The sequence below is a fragment of the Triturus cristatus genome, unplaced genomic scaffold (genome assembly GCF_964204655.1).
Source record: "Triturus cristatus unplaced genomic scaffold, aTriCri1.1 SCAFFOLD_194, whole genome shotgun sequence".
In the NCBI taxonomy this organism is placed as follows: Eukaryota; Metazoa; Chordata; class Amphibia; order Caudata; family Salamandridae; genus Triturus; species Triturus cristatus.
The window spans coordinates 1,227,068-1,247,210 of record NW_028188007.1 but is presented as its reverse complement, the minus strand read 5'-3'; the positions used below and the strand labels follow the sequence as shown (position 1 = coordinate 1,247,210).

The 20,143-nt window shown below is 52.3% G+C and overlaps 2 protein-coding genes across 5 annotated transcripts in view; one reads left to right on the top strand and one right to left on the bottom strand.

Moving 5' to 3' along the window:
• LOC146770429 (uncharacterized) overlaps positions 1 to 16,455 on the bottom strand; it is a 44,851-nt gene extending 28,396 nt beyond the window's left edge. The window contains exon 1 of the mRNA XM_085640461.1: positions 15,810 to 16,455. Coding sequence (XP_085496587.1) covers positions 15,810 to 16,455 — 646 coding nt within the window. The remainder of the gene's footprint in view (positions 1 to 15,809) is intronic.
• LOC146770428 (uncharacterized) overlaps positions 1 to 20,143 on the top strand; it is a 205,986-nt gene that overhangs the window by 36,900 nt on the left and 148,943 nt on the right. The gene's annotated exons all lie outside the window — the stretch shown is intronic.

Below are 20,143 nucleotides of genomic sequence, written 5' to 3'. Positions count from 1 at the left end.
GTTGCAATTCTGCCAACCCCAAGTGACATACCTAGGCCACCTCCTATCCAAAGATGGGAGGAAGCTTACACCTGACCGAATTCAGACCATCCTAGAAACCCCTGTTCCCAAAACTCAGAAGCAAGTGCGGTCTCTGGTAGGCCTCACCTCCTTCTGTCGACAGTGGTTGCCAAACTTCAGTCTTATTGTAAAACCTCTGCTTTCCCTGTTGGCTAAAGATGTCCCCTTCCCCCTCCCCTGGACACCCGAATGCCAATCCTCCTTCAAAGAATTACGAGATGCCCTTTGCTCAGCACCAGTCCTAGGAACCCCAGACTACACTAAACCTTTCTCCCTCTTCACCCACGAAAGGGAGGGATGCGCGTTGTCTGTTCTAACCCAGTCCATAGGTCCCAAGCAACGCCCTTGTGCCTACTTCTCTGCCACTCTTGACCCTGTAGCCAGAGCTTTGCCCGCCTGCCTTCGAGCGGTAGCCGCCGCTGCTGTCTCTATCCGACAAAGTGAGGGGATCGTGCTTTCAAACCCCCTCACCGTGCTAGTACCCCATGCAGTTGACACTCTCCTGAACCAGACTAAGACTCAACACCTGACTAGCGCACGACTGACTGGTTATGAACTGACTCTGCTTGCACCCCACATCACGTTGAAACGATGCACCACTCTGAACCCAGCCACTCTGCTACCTCTCCCTGACAATGACCCCAATGCGTCCCCTATACATGACTGTGTGACCCTCACCGACGAACAGACCAAGAGTAGGGTTGACCTCCGAGATACTGCCTTCCCAGATCCTGACGGAGAGCTGTGGGTAGATGGCTCATGCATCAAGCTCCCCGACGGCACCACTTCAGCCGCCTATGCAGTCCCCACGGCCCGAACAGTTGTTGAGACAGCCCGCATCACACAGCGATCCGCACAGGCGGCTGAACTGATTGCTCTCACACGAGCATGCATCCTAGCAGCGGGGACAACCGCAAACATTTACACCGACATCCAGTACGCCTTCGGGGTGGTTCACCACTTTGGGCTCCTATGGAAGGAGAGGGGATTCCTGACTTCCCATGGCACACCCATCCTACATGGAGATCTAGTCTCCGCTCTGACCGAAGCAGTCCTCCTCCCCACACGGCTAGCTGTGATCAAATGCCAGGCACACAAAAAGGTGACGGACATTATAGGACAGGGAAATACGCTGGCTGACATCACTGCCCGAACCACAGCCGAGAATAGGTCAACAACACGCATGTACGTGACCAGGTCACAAACTGAAAAATGGAAGGATGCTAGGGAAACCATTAGAGACATACAATTGGCCAGCTCACCACACGAATTGACTGAATGGGCACGGGTGGGATTGAAAGACGATGAAGGCTGCTGGCGAACTAGAGACACAAACAAATGGTTGCTACCTGACTCATACCTGATTCCCATGCTGACCATGACACACTCCCCCGCACACATAGGGTCTGCCCCCATGATTGAACTCATCTCCAAAGTCTGGCACAACGACAAAATCCCACACTCAGCTAAACGCCTAGTCCAACAATGTCTGATATGCCTCCAACACAACCCTGGTAAAGGAACTGCTGTACCCCGGGGAGGGTTTGGGGTTCCTAGTCACCCCTTTGAGGTCCTACAGATGGACTACATTCAGTTAGAAAGGTGCCAAACCCTGAAGTACGTGCTTGTCGTTGTGTGCGCCTTCAGCAAATGGGTGGAAGCCTACCCAACCCGCGACAACACTGCTATGACTACCGCAAAAGTACTACTGAAAGTATTCTTCCCCCGTTACGGCCTTTGTCGAATTTTGTGGAGCGACAACGGCCCCCACTTCGTAGCCGAAGTTATCCAACTCATCTTAAAAGGGTTGGGTGTAAAACAGAAGTTTCATGCGGTCTTCCACCCCCAATCTGCAGGCTTGGTTGAGCGACATAATGCCACATTGAAACTCAAACTAGCCAAAATAGTTGCCACCACAGGACTGAAATGGCCAGACGCCCTCCCACTAGCATTGCTATCAATGCGTTCCACTCCTACCAAACACCACTTAACCCCCTACGAGGTCGTCTTCGGGCGACCCATGAACCTTTGGACTGCACCAAAACCAGCATCCATTCACGACGTCCCGGACGTCCTCATGTCTGACTATCTGTACAATCTAACTAAAACGTTGTCGGTTATCCATCAGCAGGTGCTGCAAGCCATTCCCGATGCTTCCAGGGGCCCCGGACACGACATCCAACCCGGTGACTTTGTCCTAGTGCGCAACTTCCAGCGCACCAAGAGTCTGGAGCCCTGGTGGACGGGCCCCCTGCAAGTCCTGATCACCACCCGAACAGCTCTTCGAGTGGAGGGGAAACGTAATTGGCTGCATGCACACCACTGCAAGAAGGTATCATCGACCCTGACGACCACCGACAACATCACCGCCCAAGAGGAACTTCTGGACAAAGACCGACCATCCCTGAGCTGCTACCCGAATACAGAGACACTTGAATTGACTGAATATCCCGATCCCACTGTGCCATCCAAAGAAGGGTATAACCTACGACGAAAGGAGGGAACTTCGGCTAAGCAGACCACGAACTAAGTTGAAATCTCAGAGCGGTAGCCTAGTCACCTCAAAGGCCTCCAGGAGAGAAACTAAACAAAGTCTGTGGTTCTGCCCGCTACCGAGTCCCTTGAAGGTGATGGAAGCGCCCGACATGAAGATGATGGAAGCAACCGGACGTCCGAAGATCCACTACAAAAACCCAAAGACTGACAAAATGCACAGCTCAAAGACTATTGCACTTTTTATTACCCTTCTCCTTTGCCTCCTTCTCATGGTCACTTTCTGGATCATGGAAGAAAACGCACCCGCTCATAAGACATTGCTGACCACTGCTCAACCCACCACCATGAAAGAACACCATCTGATTTCACTTTCACCCCAACTCCGAGAGAGACGTAAGGAGTTCTGGAATAACTCTTTTGTGCAACTGCTCCACCAACACAATCTTGCCGCCAATGCCACTAACTGCTGGATCTGTGGATTGCTACCACATGCCACTGGACATTCTATCCCTTTCATCCCTTCGCCCTTCTCTGTCCATGGCTCCTGCCTCGCTTGGCTAATCCTCCTGCAAGAAAGTTACAAGGACAATGCCACTTCCGGCAAAACTGTGTCGCACTTCTATCATGGGTTCTGGCTGAACCAAACTGGAAAAACCTCTGCCCCCTTTTGTCCTCTGAGATCAAACACCTCTTTCCATATGGACATCCCTGCCAAGGAGCGAGTTGAAATGCAGGTGTTCAACAACCCAGCCAGACCCACCTTCTCTTACCTCTGGAAACGAACGGCCGCCACCCTAACAGTGGCCCTATCCGTCGTCAACATCACAGGTCTGGTGTGCCTCGAAGGCCTAGGAACACAGCCGGTAGGCCACAGTTCCTGTCTCATCACCCGAACATTGGACTCAGTTGACCCACCCTCCTTTGTTACCTCCCCAAATATGTACTTCGTCTGTGGTACTAAGGCCTACACCTGGCTTCCGAAAGGTTGGGGAGGCACCTGCTACATCGCTTTTATCCTTCCTCCAACATATGTGGCTCCAGCAAACCATCACCGGCAGAAACGTGCAAAGGACATTGTACAAGCCGACTCCACTGGAACACAGTTCATGGATGCAGTAAAGGGACTTGTTCCACTGTCGGGTCCAATGGCAAACAGCCGTGCCATCCGGCACCTAACCCAGGCAGTCGAAACCACAATGAACATTACAGCCGGCATCCTCACCAACAACACCGCTGAGCTTCAGGCCGTCCGCCTGGTAGCTCTTCAGAACCGCCTTGTTCTAGACGTGGTTCTGGCTGATCGTGGAGGAGCATGCCGCATCATTGGGTCCAGCTGTTGTATCTACGTACCGGATAACTCACCCTCGGTCTACAAGGCGATTGAACACCTCCACAGACTTTCCGCAGAGGTTCATCAGGAGCAAGAAGGATGGTCGCTTGGGAGTTGGTTTTGGGACACTATTAAAAGTTGGGGGTGGAGGTTGTTTACATTTATCATGATACCAATTGTGATACTGTGTGGGTGCTGTCTGGGGATTCAGTGCTTGCCACCTTTATGTTCACTTTTCACGAACTACATCTGCCCTAAGACTCTGAACTTTGAAGCAGAACGAATGAAACCCTGTACGAAGTAGAAGTACGTGGTATTATGGGGATAGATCCGAACTAAACAAGCTGGCGAGATATGTTAAAAGGGAGGACTGTGGAAATTTAGTTCGTATCTGAACATTATCTGCGCCATCTTGTCTCTCCCCAAGCGCCACACGCAGAAAACGCGCGACGGCCATTTTAGGCACCATGGTCTCATTGCCGATCGCCAGCGCGTCCCTCAGGCGCTGCAAACATCCCCCGCGCGCCGGCCACCCCCCCGCTCTCTCATACATGGGCCATAAACCCTCTCCTTCTGCGCGACCCTGCCATGGAACCACATCCCGCGCCTGACCAACACCTCTTTCATCCCATACATGGTCATACATCCTTTTGATAACCCCCTTCCTCTGCGCCCGATTGTCCGAACCGATCCCAGGCCATCACCTAGCCCTGCGGATGCAGTTTATTGCCCCTACTGTAAGGGAAACACCTCACATCAAAGGGATTACAGTAGATCAAGGCCCCCACCCCCTGAGACCCGACCAGTCGCACACACCCCCGGGAATTGGCGGAATGTCCAGCTGTGTGATAGCCATCTCCTACTGTGGGTGGGGTGGGGACTTCCACTGTAGTTATGTGTGGGAGCGGATCCGAGCCGGGGATTCCGAGGATGTTCTTTCATGTATCAAAGCAATCTCAAGAATGTGCCATGTACAATAAACCGGTAATAAAGTCAAAAATGTGTGTATAAGAGACCAGGTCTCAGAGATGCAGAGAGAGCACCTCGAGACGATACCTTGCTGTCCGATCTGATGTGTTCTGCTCCGACGGAATAAAACTTTGTTTCCTGCCTTCCAGTCTCCGGCGCCTGCCTCTTTTGTTGGTTAATCATCGAATGGTATAAGAGGCGATTACCGCCGGGCAATACTTGAAAGGTTATCGACTGAAACCGCCGCTACCATTTTACAGCTGTAGGAAGGTGGAATCTGACTGCATGGTTGCCCCCACTTTTTTCCTGGAGTTTGAATGGTTTTTGACTAGTCTGGCTGGGATCCTGCTATCCAGGATCCCATCCTATCTGCTTACTCCCTTAAATGACTGGTGTGCATATTAGATACACTAGTGATTGGATACTGTGGTACCTTATGAGCCCCTAGTATATGGTACCTTAGGTACCAAGGGCATAGGTACTTTCCAGGTGTGAGAAGTTGGCCTGGCATATGCTGGTCACTAGTTATAGTAGCCACCTTGCACCAGTCCAATTCGACTCTTATGGTAGATAGGTTTAAGACAACCTTTTAAAGAAAGCTATCCTAGTGGTAGCTGTGGAGAGCAGCCTTCAGGCTAAGTCTCTGAGGAATGTAAAGCAGCTTGTTTTACTTTATAATCTCTTGAATTACCAAATGAAAAGGACACCACACAGGTACATATATCAAATATATATGTATTTATTTCTAGATACACTCTACTAATCTCTTTATGAGATTAGAACCCAGATACACATTCAAATGTCAACAGTTCTCAATAAATTAAGCACAAATATGGCTGGAGCCCTAGGGACGTACCAGACCATATACTAAGAAAATGGTTTAACAAAGTCGACTTGCAAAATGACAAAGCCTAGGGCCTTGGGAATCGCTGGGGCTTCACTACTGCAGTGTTAGCAGGTAAGTAACAAGCCCACGGGAGATGCGTGTAGTGTCTAAACACCGCCGTGGGTTTCCTATAGGTTACAATGGAGCAAGTCGCGGTTTGTATTTTAAAGTTTTAGGGTACTTCGAAGAAGTCAACACGCAAGCCACTTACAGGGTAAGTATTTCGAGGGCCAACACCCACTTGGGCACCGGAGTGCACGAGTTACCTCACCCAGGTAAGCCGGGTGCATAGGTGTCTTTTGGTGTCGGGTCGCGATGCTGTTTTCAGTGGAGACCAATGAAGACTTGCTGCTTGAGACGACTGAAGAGGTGTCCGCTGGAATCCGAAGGTGGATTGAAGATGAAGAGGACCTGAAAATTGAGGGGACAGTGTTCAAAGTCACTTGCCAGTGACCGGTGGCCAGCAGGATGGATGACCACAGATGTCGCGTCGCTTCAGGTCATCAATGGTGTTTTGTCTCTTCGCTCACGAGGTCCAGAAGGGATCGACGATGACCAGCAGCTGGATTCAGAGTGTCCCACAACGTCTGCAGATGATGACGGTGTCGGCAACCGGATTGGAGCCAACAAGCCTTGGCAACTGCAAGTCTCATGTGGACTGAAGATAGTTGGTGATGCAGACCAGCAAGGTCTGATGGACTTACCCAGTGAGGGTAAGTGAGGGCAGGCCCGGAGCAACCAGGAGAGCCCTTTGAATTGTTGAGAAAGTCTTCAGGGGACCCACTAGCCAACGGGCAAGGGATCGCAAAGACGCCACCACAGGAAAAGTTTCACAGGAGCCCACGGTCACTCAGGATGGGGTAGGCTGCTGATTTTTGGAACAAGACCAGCTGGGGACTTGAGCCACAAATGGTTAAAAGCACAAGTTCGTAGAACGTTGTTTAGGGTTTGCACTCGAAATCAGTGCACGGTTCCCAGGTATTGCAGTTCCTCGTCACTCGTGGGGTCCAGATGCCACACCTTCGCTGGGGACTCAAAATGGCCAACGAGAGGTCAGGAAATCCACTTCTGGGGCCGCAGGGACTTCGGACTCCATCGGGAGCGGTGACGTTTGCAACCGTTGATTGAGGTTATTGGTGCCTACCAAGCAGGGGAGTCACTCCTTGACTCCAAGGGACTCCAAGGGAGATTCTTTAGTCTTCCAGAGATAGTGGAACGTCGTGAATAAAAAGCACTGGCACCGCCTGCTGCGGTCTGCGTCCTCACTCGGCGTTAGCAAAGCAATCCACCCAGGCAGGGACTCGGAGAACGGCGGTGCGAGCGAGTGGCTGCTGTTCTGGGGATTAAGTTGTGGGAGGCTGCAACCAGTGGCACCTCGGTAAACTTTACATGAAAAATGACCCAAACCATCGACCTCGGCAGCGCAGAGCACACCATTGTGCAGCTGCTGCTGCTGAGCCGGAGAATCTTAATCACGCCTGGGCTGTCGGCGTTTCTGAAGTAAGTAAAGTGAGTCAGTGGCTGCAGTGAGCTAGCTCTCACTCTGCTATTTCTAATTATAAAAATGGGCTTTGTAAATTATAACATCACTTAACGCACGCTCGTCAGCTACCTCTAGTGCAGGTGAAGTTCTGCAGTCAGTCTTTGCGGCTGAGGTGGCACCCGCTAGGCACCAGCCCACCCCCCTTCTGCTCGGGGACCCCTCGGGGAGAAGCCCCCCCCCCACTCTTAGCAGCCAGCGGCTGCGGCGAACAGGGCGCTTCACTTCCGGGGCGCGAGGAACGAGGGGGGGTATATAGGCCTCCCCCACCCTCTGACCTTCCTCTTTTCGTGCCCTGGACACGCCGTCTTAGGTACCTCGCGGGACACGCCGTCTCGCTGCCAGGTGTGCCCCAGTCCCCCAGGAGCTGTACCCGGTGAGTGCGTTAGCAGCCCCCCCCATCCCTTAGGCAGGGCTGCTTAGCCTGGCCATTGGCTAGGCAGCGGCCCGCCATGGGGGGGTCGGTCAGCTCCTGGGGGGTACAGGCAGTCTCCGCAGGAAGCACGGTGGCTTAGTTGGTCTAAGTGCCGCTCAGCTCGGCGATGCGGGGGAAGGGGGGGGAGAGCACTGAGTTCCACCCCCCCCCTTTTTTAGCTGTTATCAGGATGCGGTCAGAGGGAACGCATGCACCGCGCTTGTATGGAGGCCCCAGTTTCAAATCTCCCCGGGCCTCGGGGTCGCGTCCACATCCTGGGTCCCTGGGGCTAATCGCCCAACCTCCCTGCATCCGGCCGCTGCAGCCCCCCCTCCCCCTCGGAGGGGAGCGCTGGCCCCCCCCCCTGTCCATCACCGGGCCGTTCTCAGATGAAGTCGGAGCAACAGCTCATGGGGATACTTCCACCACTGCTGGAATCCAGAATTCCGCCCAGGGGCTCACCTTTCCTTCAACGGGTGCCGGTTTGTTGTTGGTGTTAGGTGTAAAAGCTTATTGAGGCAGCCCCTCGGGTCCGGGTATCGGCGGCGGAGTGCGCGCGCACGAATCTCCATGGACGGTGGTTTTGGCGACGGTAGCGCTGCCATCGCGGTGTTTCGAGGGGGAGTCCACTGCAGCAGTAGCAGCTCCCATCCAGGCAGTGGATGGGGGTAGCAATTTATTAATTTTATGCGTGTTATAAGAACGGACTTTACCCGAAGGTGTCAGAGCGCTTCATAATATTGTCAAAACTGTCCTAAGGTGCCAAATTTTCAAACTCTTCTTTTACCAGGAGCTGTTGCTCAATGGTAAGTCTTGTGCCTGTGGTTGCAAAGGATCTCACAGAACAAGGTTTCGAATCCCGCTAATGCGAACAGCACTGATACATGAGAAGAAAATCACTAGTGAGCATCTTACAAAAGCAAACGTTACGTCACATGAGGCAATAGTGTCAATGGTGCAAGTATTTAGAGCAGGGTTACTCATAGTACGGCCCGCGGGCCGCCAGCGGCCCGGCAAGCCTTCCTCGGCGGCCCGCGGACCTTGCAGACATCCTACATGTGTTTTAAAAAAAAATTAAATAGTGTTAGCAAACACTGCCGGTTGCAGCAGCCCGGACTCTGAGACTCTGCTCTGTGGGGGCCTGGGGATTCCAGTGATTGTTTAAGTGGAGATGCAGGGGCCTAAGAGGTGAAATACAACAAAGCTTTATTAACATGTAAATAGTCTTTTAAAGACCTGCGAAGTACTCGGGTGCGGCTGTGTGTGAGTGCTGGGAAGCTGTCTCAGTGTGGCTGTGTGTGCGCACGCTGGGAAGCTGTCTCAGCCCGGGCTGAGGGCTGACACACACAGGGGTGAGATGACAGAGGGTGACGAGGGAGGGAGATGGAGACAGAGGGAGAGGGAGGGAGACAGAGGGAGGGAGAGAGACAGGGAGAGATAGAGGGAGGGAGACAGAGAGACACGGAGGGAGGGAGACAGTGGGAGGGAGAGGGAGGGAGAGGGAGGGAGGGAGATGGAAGGAGATGGAGGGGGACGGAGGGAGGGAGAAGGAGGGAGGGAGGGAGACAGGGAGGGAGGGAGAAGAAGGGAGACAGAGGGAGAGGGAGGGAGACGGAGGGAGAGAGACAGAGGGAGAGGGAGGGAGACAAAGGGAGAGAGACAGAGGGAGAGGGAGGGAGACAGGGAGGGAGACGGAGGGTGACAGAGGGAGGGAGAGAGAGACAGAGGGAGAGAGACAGAGAGAGAGAGAGAGACAGAGGGAGAGGGAGGGAGAGGGAGGGAGACGGAGGGAGAGGGAGGGAGAGAGAGGGAAGGAGAGGGAGGGAGGGAGACGGAGGGAGGGAGACGGAGGGAGGGAGACGGAGTGAGGGAGAGAGAGAGACAGAGGGAGGGAGACAGAGTGAGGGAGACAGAGGGAGGGAGACTGAGGTAGGGAGATGGAGGGAGACAGAGGGAGGGAGACAGAGGGAGGGAGAGAGAGACAGAGGGAGGGAGACAGAGGGAGGGAGACAGAGGGAGGGAGACAGAGGGAGGGAGACAGAGGGAGGGAGACTGAGGGAGGGAGACTGAGGGAGGGAGAGAGACGGAGGGAGACAGAGGGAGGGAGACAGAGGGAAGGAGACAGAGGGAGGGAGACAGAGGGAGAGAGACAGGGAGGGAGACGGAGGGAGGGAGAGAGAGACAGAGGGAGGGAGACGGAGGGAGGGAGACGGAGAGAGACAGAGGGAGGGAGACGGAGAGAGACAGAGACAGAGGGAGACGGAGGGAGAGAGACAGAGGGAGAGGGAGGGAGACAGGGAGGGAGACGGAGGGTGACGGAGGGAGGGAGACAGAGGGAGGAAGAGAGCGACAGAGGGAGAGAGACAGAGGGAGAGGGAGGGAGACGGAGGGAGGGAGACGGAGGGAGATGGAGGGAGACAGAGGGAGGGAGGGAGACGGAAGGAGGGAGACGGAGGGAGACAGTGGGAGGGAGGGAGACCGAGGGAGAGGGAGGAAGAGGGAGGGAGAGGGAGAGAGACAGAGGGAGAGGGAGGGAGTGGGAGGGAGGGAGAGGGAGAGAGACAGAGGGAGAGGGAGGGAGAGGGAAGGAGAGGGAGAGAGACAGAGACAGAGGGAGGGAGAGGGAGAGAGACAGAGGGAGAGGGAGGGAGAGGGAGAGAGACAGAGGGAGAGGGAGGGAGAAGAGGGAGGGAGACAGAGGGAGAGGGAGGGAGACAGAGGGAGGGCGACAAAGGGAGGGAGACAGAGGGAAGGCAACAGAGGGAGGGCGACAGAGGGAGGGCGACAGAGGGAGGGTGACAGAGGGAGGGAGGGCGACAGAAGGAGGGAGGGCGACAGAAGGAGGGAGGGCGACAGAAGGAGGGAGACAGAAGGAGGGAGGGAGACAGAAGGAGGGAGGGAGACAGAAGGAGGGAGGGCGACAGAAGGAGGGAGGGCGACAGAGGGAGAGAGAGAGACAGAAGGAGGGAGAGAGACAGGGGGAGAGAGACAGGGGGAGAGAGACAGGGGGAGAGAGACGGGGAGAGACAGGGAGAGAGAGACAGGGAGAGAGGGGGAGGGAGAGAGAGGGAGGGATAGGGGGAGGGAGGGGGAGGGAGGGGGAGAGGGAGAGAGAGAGCGAGAGAGAGAGAGAGAGAGAGAGATCTGTGTATGCCGGATATGGTGGCTCAGTGGACGAAGGCGTCTGCTGCAGGGACCTGTATTCAACCTCATGGTCACCATATTTTTTTTGGTTTAGCCCCGCCCCGCCCCTCCCCCTCTGACCTCACCCCCACCGGTGCGGCCATCGGCCACAAACCACACTGTAAATTTGGCCCCCGAGAGAAAGTTTGTGAGTACCCATGATCTAGAGCAAACAATATACAAAAGGTAGCAAACGATACGTTACAAAAGGAAAAGGTGACGGGTGTGCGTGTTACAATTGCATGTTACGTGTTGTGTGTAGCTGGTTACCTGGGGGGGGACAGTTTCCGCAGTGTCTTTCTTAAATGGGAGTTCCATTGGGTGGCTTTTGAAGTGAGGGTGGTATGAATTGGTGGTTACAGGGTGTGTCTAATGCATTTCCCGCGTTCCCCCCGCCCCCCTGCCCTCCCCATTGTTGCGTGTGTGGGAGTGCTGACCTGCTGGCGAGCTGCTCGGCGCAGTGTTTGGGGCGCGTTCAGGGCCTAGGGCCTGTTGCGGTTTGGACCGGCAGCGCGATCCCGCAGCGGACATGGCCGCGCCTGCTGGGGCAATCGTTGGTCACCATGGACCCCAAGCTGAGTTTAGGGTGGGGACGTCCACGTGTACCACTGGTGCAGCGAGACGCGGATGGGGGTGCTTGTTAACGGTCCCCATATGTTGCAGGCACGTGTCATGCAGCTTTTGATGCGGCGATCACTCCTTCCTTCTGCGTTGGCCACGTTGGGGCCCCGCCCCAGCAGCCCGGTAAGACGGCGGCAGCGTAAGGATCGATTGTCACACTATGTCGCGCCCGACACAGGTTTGCACGTAGGGGCCGGGCCGCATTCGGGTTCTCAGGAAGCGTGTTCAGGATCCGCGCAACTGTGGCCTCGTATGCGATCCTTGAAGGTGTGAGAGGATGAATGCAGACATTTTACACAGGTTGGCTGAGCTAAACATCTCGTTTGGCTACCGACATCAACGGTTGATTGTCTAAGCAGTGCTTTGCCCCAACCTACATAGTAATATAGAATAATAAGATTTAATTGCTTGTATTTTCCATGTGATTCACTGTGGCAAAGTGTTGATGTTCACATGGTGGCTCTATGGTCACAGCAGCAGTTAGGCATCGGCAATTCATGAAGTGTGCGGGGAGGCAGCAGTGGCGGGGCACATCCTTTGTATGGGTTGGGTCCCGGGTTCTACCGTCAGCACTGTGGGTCATTTCGGACACACACGCCTCCAGGCCGGGAGCCCAGAGTGCGTGCTTCGGGTTCCCCCCCCCCCAAGCTTGCGGCGCATCCGACTGCCTTTAAGACTATGAGGCCCTGGTGTCACCTGCCGGACACGCGGTCGCCGGGTGTCATCATGTTTTAGGGAGGGAGCAACGTAGAACAGAAGTTCATCCTTTCCCCCCGTTGCGGGTTGCATCGTTGCCACAGAGGGGCTTTTGATGTTTAGCTATCGTATCGCAGCATATGTTAGGGTTGGGTGGCGAAGCAAAGACGCGCCTGATGTTGCTTGGGCGCACATTGACTGAATAATACCTCCTCTCTGGTAATGCACTGCCCTAACCAGAATGCGTGGGGGGCCCTGGCACTTCTAACAAGGCATTTTGAAGGTGGAGGTCAAGACTGACCACCCCTCTGCGGTCGGATCGAACTGTAAATCTTGTCAGCGCTCACCTGCTCAGTTAAGATGTCATAGTTAGTCATTGAAAGGCCAGGCTGTGGATCTCTCTTCTCCGCTTGTAACTCAGTATTACTGATGTAGGATGGGGAAGAGACGATGTGCTTGAGGTTGCCCGGGGCACATTGATTTGTTAACTCCTTTTCTCTGTTGGCAATTCACAGCTTTCTTCAGGATGCGTCGGGTGGCTCTGGCGCGTTTAACTCGGCATTCTGAAGGTTTGAGGTCAGGAGGGCACTCTTGTTCACACAGCACATGCGGTAGTTGGTAGAGACTTATTGTCAGGCTCGGGAGTATAGAGTGCCACTAACCTGGAAGCCGGGTACAGCAGGAACGATGAGATGTTTAGTAACCCTTTCCCCTAAGAGGTAACACCAGTGCGTGGTGAGTATCTCACGACACAGGAGGCACCCTTATCGGGGAAAGGGAAAAAAGGGACAAAGGAAACAAAAAGTAGAGTCGTCTCCCGACGTGGTAAAATAATGTAGATTACAGTGATGACCCCTCTCTCCTGCACTCCACCCCAGTACTCTGAAAGAAAACACAAGAGACACACGTCAGGGTATAACTAAGACACACTCAAATCCTTCCTCCCCCCGTTCTCTGAAGGCGTCTTTCACTTACGTGTGTACATGTACTACTGACGTGTAGGGTAACAGGGTAGGTCATCAACTAACGGGAGTAGGTTAAGCAATAAACAATATCAATAGTACACAGTCTTGCACTTAGTAACGTAAAGTGATACTTATCAATCAGTCGAGATGTAAATGTCTTCTCTCTCTCTGAAAGCACAAGTGTCCTGTGACTGGTGCAGGGGACTTCCCTTACTTCCACGGTCCAGGTTTCTGTCGTCTTGGACAACCCAAAACGTGTGGTAACAAAAGTGCTGGTTCCTGACCAGCTGACAACAAAAGAAAGAAGTCTGACGATTCTCCTGGAATCCAGGCAAATTATGTTCCTCTTGATGCTTCTCGCCTCACTGGAAATGCAAGAGCGCTGAAATGTCTCAGCGTTAATTCTCCACTGGTTGAGAGCTGTGAAGGAATGTTGTGGGTTACGTCCGTACCCACTCGGTACCTAGGTTTCTGTGGGGAAAGATTCCCGCGAGCCGACTACCTGGGATGGTCGCGCTCGGGAATCGGGTTAGCGTTGTTTCTTCTCCGCCTTGCAGCCGCTATGGCTGCCGTGTAATCAGGATCCTGAGGTTGCGCGCGCAGCGCGCCAGATTCAAATAACCGCTGAACGGTTTGCGGAATTGCGGAGCTGACGGGTGTCGTCGAAGATCTCCTCGGTTCGGTATTTCTCCCAACTGCAACTGGGACGATGGTTGAAGCTTTGGGACGGGCTCGTTCCTCCGTAGTGCTGGTGAAAGCTCAAGTGACAAGCACCGGTGATTATGGGGGCGAGGCTTATATAGCAAGATGAATTCTTCCCCATGCATTATGGGAGATGTAGTGTACTTGCCCCATTCATACCGCTCGACAACCTGCTCTCTAGCGCCCCCTCCTGTGGGTCATGACAGTACCCCCTCTCAACGTCCGTCGTCTCGGCGGACCTCCTGGTTTGGAAGGGTGTTGTGCATGGAAACGTTTAACGAGGCCCGGACAATGTAAGTGGCTCTTTGGTTCCCATGACCTATCTTCCGGCCCATACCCTTTCCAGTCTACTAGGTAGTGTACTTGACCTCTGTATACCTTAGAATCCAAAATGGCATGTACCTCGTATTCTTCCTCCCCTTCTACCTCTATTGCTGGGGGTCTAACGGGTAGGCGTGTGTTTGCTTTGCAGGGTTTCAGGAGCGACACATGAAACACCGGATGTATGTGCCAGGCAGAGGGTAGTGTGAGTTTCATAGCAACGGGATTTATGATTTTGTTGATAGGATAGGGACCTATGTATTTGGGCTGTAGTCTACTGTTCCCTTTGAGTCGTAGGTTTTTTGTGCTCAGCCAAACTTTATCCCCTATCTTGTATGCGGGCTCAGGGGACCTTTTCCTATCTGCCTGCTTCTTGTCTCTCGCTCTCGCCTCTTCGAGGTGTATTTTAGCTGTGTCTAGAACGGATTTTACATGAGCATGGTGTTCCTGAATTGAAGGGAGCCTAGATGTAACGGGATACTCAAAGGGCAGCATGTTTGGGTTGAACCCAAAAAGACAGAAAAAGGGAGAGCACCCCAAGGTCGAATGAGTGGCATTGTTGTATGAAAACTCAGCGGTCCATAGTAGCGTACTCCATTCATTGGTGTGCATCAATGTGAAACATCGGAGATATTGCTCTAAGGTTTGATTGAGCCTTTCTGTTTTACCATCTGTTTGAGGGTGATAGCTGGTGGATAACCGTGCATCCACTTTCATTATCCCACATAGCTCCTTCCAAAATCTTGAGGTGAATTGGGTCCCTCGGTCTGTGATAACGACGGCCGGTACTCCATGCAACCGTATTACGTGTTGTAAGAGAATACTAGCGACTTCCGCAGCTGTGGGTAATTTAGGGAGAGCAAGGAAGTGGCCCATTTTAGTCAGATGATCTATGATTACTAGAATGGTGTTATTCCCACAACTGGGAGGCATTTCCACTATAAAGTCCATGGAGATGGTGTGCCAGGGAGAAGGAGGTATAGGAATAGGTCTAAGGAGACCGCTTGGTCTCTGGTGTGTTGCCTTTGATTGGGTACAGATGGCACAATTTGACACGTAGGTGGCGGTGTCTTGTCGGAGATTTTCCCACCAGAAATAACGTAACACAGCTTGTTCCGTTTTCCTACTCCCTACGTGACCGGCTAAGGCAGTGTCGTGGGTCCAGTGTAACGCCTGTTGCTGCAAGGATACGCTAGGTAGGTAGATTTTATTGTCGTGAAACAACAATCCATCTTTAAGGGTTCTCTGCTGGGGTTTTTCCTGAGACCATGCGAGTGTATCTATGGTGGTTGTTTGTTGTCTCACCTCGGTGAGGAAGAGGTCGGTGGAAACCACTGCCGTTGTTTGCGTAGGGAAGATTGCCTTCTGTAAGATTATAGGCGATTCTTCGTCCTTCTCCTTGTCGTGGGTGCCCACAGGTAAGGGTCTGGAAAGCGCATCCGCCTTTCCATTTTGTGGTCCAGGTCTGTATTTGATGATAAAATCAAAATCAGCGAAGAACAGCGACCATCGCAGTTGTCTGGGGGTTAAAGCTTGAGCGCTCTTTAGGAATAGGAGGTTCCGATGGTCCGTATATATTTCCACGGTGTGTCTAGCCCCTAGCAGATGATGTCTCCATTCCTCACAGGCTCGCTTAATGGCCAACAATTCTTTGTCTGTCGTGCTGTAATTTACCTCGCAACTTGTTAGTTTCTTCGAGAAGAAGGCGACAGGGTGGAGCTGTCCTGTGTCTGGATGTCGTTGAGATAGAATACCTCCTAAGGCATAATAGGATGCATCCGTTTCAAGCATGAAGGGCAGGGATGCATCTGGATGTCTTAGGATTGGGGCTCTCGTGAAACACTGTTTGAGGTAGCGAAAGGCCTCTTCTGCTTCTGTGGTCCAAGTGAAGGTTGCTCCTTTCTTAAGAAGATACGTCAAGGGATGAATAAGGGTAGAAAAGTTTTTTATGAATCTTCTATAGAAATTTGCAAATCCCAAGAAGCTTTGTAAGGCTTTTACACTAGAAGGCGACTTCCACTCTTGAATGGCTTGCGTTTTCTTGGTATCCATACACACCCCTTCTGGTCCAATGACATACCCTAGGAACTCGACCTCAGGAGTATGAAAAAAGCATTTTTCAAGTTTCGCATAAAGCGAATAGCGCTGGAGCCGCTCCAACACTGCTGTTACGTGGTGTATGTGTTCTTCCAGGGATGAAGAGTAAACCAATATGTCATCGATGTACACGATGCAGGACACGTCCAGCAGTCCTCTTAGTACCTCATCCATGAAGTATTGGAAGGCGGCGGGGGCATTACAAAGACCAAAAGGCATGACTTGATATTCGTATAGGCCAAACTTGGTTCTAAACGCCGTCTTCCACTCATCCCCCCGCCGCACTCGGACCAGATGATATGCTCCACGGAGATCCAATTTCGTGAAGACTTTGGCTCCTTTTAGTTGATCTAAGAGTACAGGAATGAGGGGGAGAGGATATCTGTTCTTTTTTGTGACACGATTCAGGGCTCTGTAGTCAATGCAGGCCCTCAAGCCTCCCTCACGTTTCGGAATAAAAAAAAGAGGAGATGAGGCAGGAGAAGAGGAATGCCGAATAAAGCCATTGTCTAACAGGGAACTGAGGTATTGTTTTAGATAGGTTGTTTCGGCTTCCGTAAGGGCGTAGATACGGCTGCATGGAATACTGGCTCCCGGTTCTAGGTCTATCACACAATCATATGCCCTATGAGGCGGTAATTTATTGGCTTCCTGCTCATTAAATACGTCGCGATACCTCTGATATTCGGGAGGTAACGTTGAGGTACATGCCACGTTCGTGTGACCCCCCCCCCGCTCGCCAGAAACATCGCCGGGCTTTCCTTCTTGTCTTGGTCTTTCATTTTGTCAAGAGTACAGTGTTCCAAACAATAAGGAGAGTTTAAAGAGACTGTTCGCGCTGTCCATTGGATCAGGGGATCATGGAGAGTCAGCCAGGGCATTCCTAGTATTAACGTGAATTGTGGGGCATCTATCAGATCGAACTGAATGGATTCACAATGCTCCTTCCCTGTAGTCATGCGGAGTATGGGTGTATGATATTCTACCGGCCCGGACGTTAGATCTGTGCCGTCCACTGCCTTAACCATCTCAGGAATTTTCTTTTTAACATATCGTATGCCCACTTCTTTGGCGTATGATTGATCCATGAAGTTGCCGGTAGCCCCGGAATCCAACAAGGCATGCACTAACACCAACCCAGCATCTGGTATGGTCAGCGTGACGCATACGTTCATGTGTGCGACAGCGCGTTGAATGGTATTGACTATAGCCGGGCAGACCTCTTCCTCAGGTGGCCACAAACAAGGGGTCTGACTCTTGTCTGGGCGTTCTAGTTTTCCGAGGCCTCTGACATGTAATCTGTAGCGTTCACCTTCTGTGTCTCCTTCATGTCTCTATACGGTGTCTTGGTCCTGGCCTTGCACTCTTTTATGAAATGACCTGATTTCCCACAGTATAGACACAGGCGTTGCTTTCTTCTTCTTTCTCGTTCATCCTGAGTCAACGGTCCCCTTATGCCACTGATTTGCATAGGTTCTACCCCTTCTCCTCCGGTTGATGGACCATTGCTTGGGGGTCGAGAACGCGGAGCCACGTATCTCGTTTCCATTCGAGTTTTATCGCCTCTCCTGTCTTGTAGGCGGTGATCTAATTGGACTGTTAGGTCAATGAGTTCATCGCAAGAGGTCGGGAGGTGTACCACCTGCGCCAGGACATCTTTCAATTCTCCCTTCAATCCTTGATAATATAATGAAGTACGTTTTTCTACGGGCCAATCTGTTTCGGAGACCAATCTGTTAAACGTGGTGATGTACGATAGTAAGTCCTGAGAACCTTGCTTAAGGGTGATTAGATCTCTGTCTAAGGAGAGGGAGTGAGCCTTTCTGTCGAACAACTTGCGCATTTCCTCGCAAAATGTGTCGAAATTGCGCAAGGCCGGGTCGTCTCTTTCTATCAGGGGGAAAGACCAGCTAGCTGCATTCCCACTTAAATAGGACATCACAAAGGCGGTTTTGGTCTTGTCATCGGGGAATACTGCTGGTTTGCACATGAAGTGTAGTTTACACTGCCCTAAAAAGATGCCAAACTTTTTTGGATCCCCAAAAAAGCGCTCCGGGGGGGCTAAAGGTAAGTGCGCCGGTTGGATAACCTGTATTGTAGAGGATCCAGTACTACCTCCTCCCGCTTGCGTGGTATGCCCTGTACTCGCGCCACTAGGGTTTGGTGGGGGTAGCGTCCATTGTCTGATATAATGCGCCCCTCTCTGATCGCTAGGACCCGGGCGAGATAGCCCAGCTACCTCTCTTCTCATAGTGCCCATCTCATTACGCAGTTCTAGGTTTTCACCCCGAAAAGCGTCTACTTCCATTCGCAGTGCAGTCAGTGTTTCTAATACTGAAGTAAGCACTACACTAGTGTCCATCGTTCAGGCTGTATAAAACCGTGGGCTTGTCACTCTGTCAGGCTCGGGAGTATAGAGTGCCACTAACCTGGAAGCCGGGTACAGCAGGAACGATGAGATGTTTAGTAACCCTTTCCCCTAAGAGGTAACACCAGTGCGTGGTGAGTATCTCACGACACAGGAGGCACCCTTATCGGGGAAAGGGAAAAAAGGGACAAAGGAAACAAAAAGTAGAGTCGTCTCCCGACGTGGTAAAATAATGTAGATTACAGTGATGACCCCTCTCTCCTGCACTCCACCCCAGTACTCTGAAAGAAAACACAAGAGACACACGTCAGGGTATAACTAAGACACACTCAAATCCTTCCTCCCCCCGTTCTCTGAAGGCGTCTTTCACTTACGTGTGTACATGTACTACTGACGTGTAGGGTAACAGGGTAGGTCATCAACTAACGGGAGTAGGTTAAGCAATAAACAATATCAATAGTACACAGTCTTGCACTTAGTAACGTAAAGTGATACTTATCAATCAGTCGAGATGTAAATGTCTTCTCTCTCTCTGAAAGCACAAGTGTCCTGTGACTGGTGCAGGGGACTTCCCTTACTTCCACGGTCCAGGTTTCTGTCGTCTTGGACAACCCAAAACGTGTGGTAACAAAAGTGCTGGTTCCTGACCAGCTGACAACAAAAGAAAGAAGTCTGACGATTCTCCTGGAATCCAGGCAAATTATGTTCCTCTTGATGCTTCTCGCCTCACTGGAAATGCAAGAGCGCTGAAATGTCTCAGCGTTAATTCTCCACTGGTTGAGAGCTGTGAAGGAATGTTGTGGGTTACGTCCGTACCCACTCGGTACCTAGGTTTCTGTGGGGAAAGATTCCCGCGAGCCGACTACCTGGGATGGTCGCGCTCGGGAATCGGGTTAGCGTTGTTTCTTCTCCGCCTTGCAGCCGCTATGGCTGCCGTGTAATCAGGATCCTGAGGTTGCGCGCGCAGCGCGCCAGATTCAAATAACCGCTGAACGGTTTGCGGAATTGCGGAGCTGACGGGTGTCGTCGAAGATCTCCTCGGTTCGGTATTTCTCCCAACTGCAACTGGGACGATGGTTGAAGCTTTGGGACGGGCTCGTTCCTCCGTAGTGCTGGTGAAAGCTCAAGTGACAAGCACCGGTGATTATGGGGGCGAGGCTTATATAGCAAGATGAATTCTTCCCCGTGCATTATGGGAGATGTAGTGTACTTGCCCCATTCATACCGCTCGACAACCTGCTCTCTAGCGCCCCCTCCTGTGGGTCATGACACTTATTCGGGTGACCCTGTGTGGAACAGCTTTGAATGTGAACAGTTCAGCTCTTCCGTGCCCATCTTGGGGAAAGTTACTGACAGTGCATGGTCATACTCTTCCAATTTCTAAATGTATTTGTATACAATATCGGGGGATGATGACATATTTTAACACAGTAACACGGCAACAGCTCACTAACATCACTGGAAATAATAGGGGAATCCACCCCTTAGCAGATA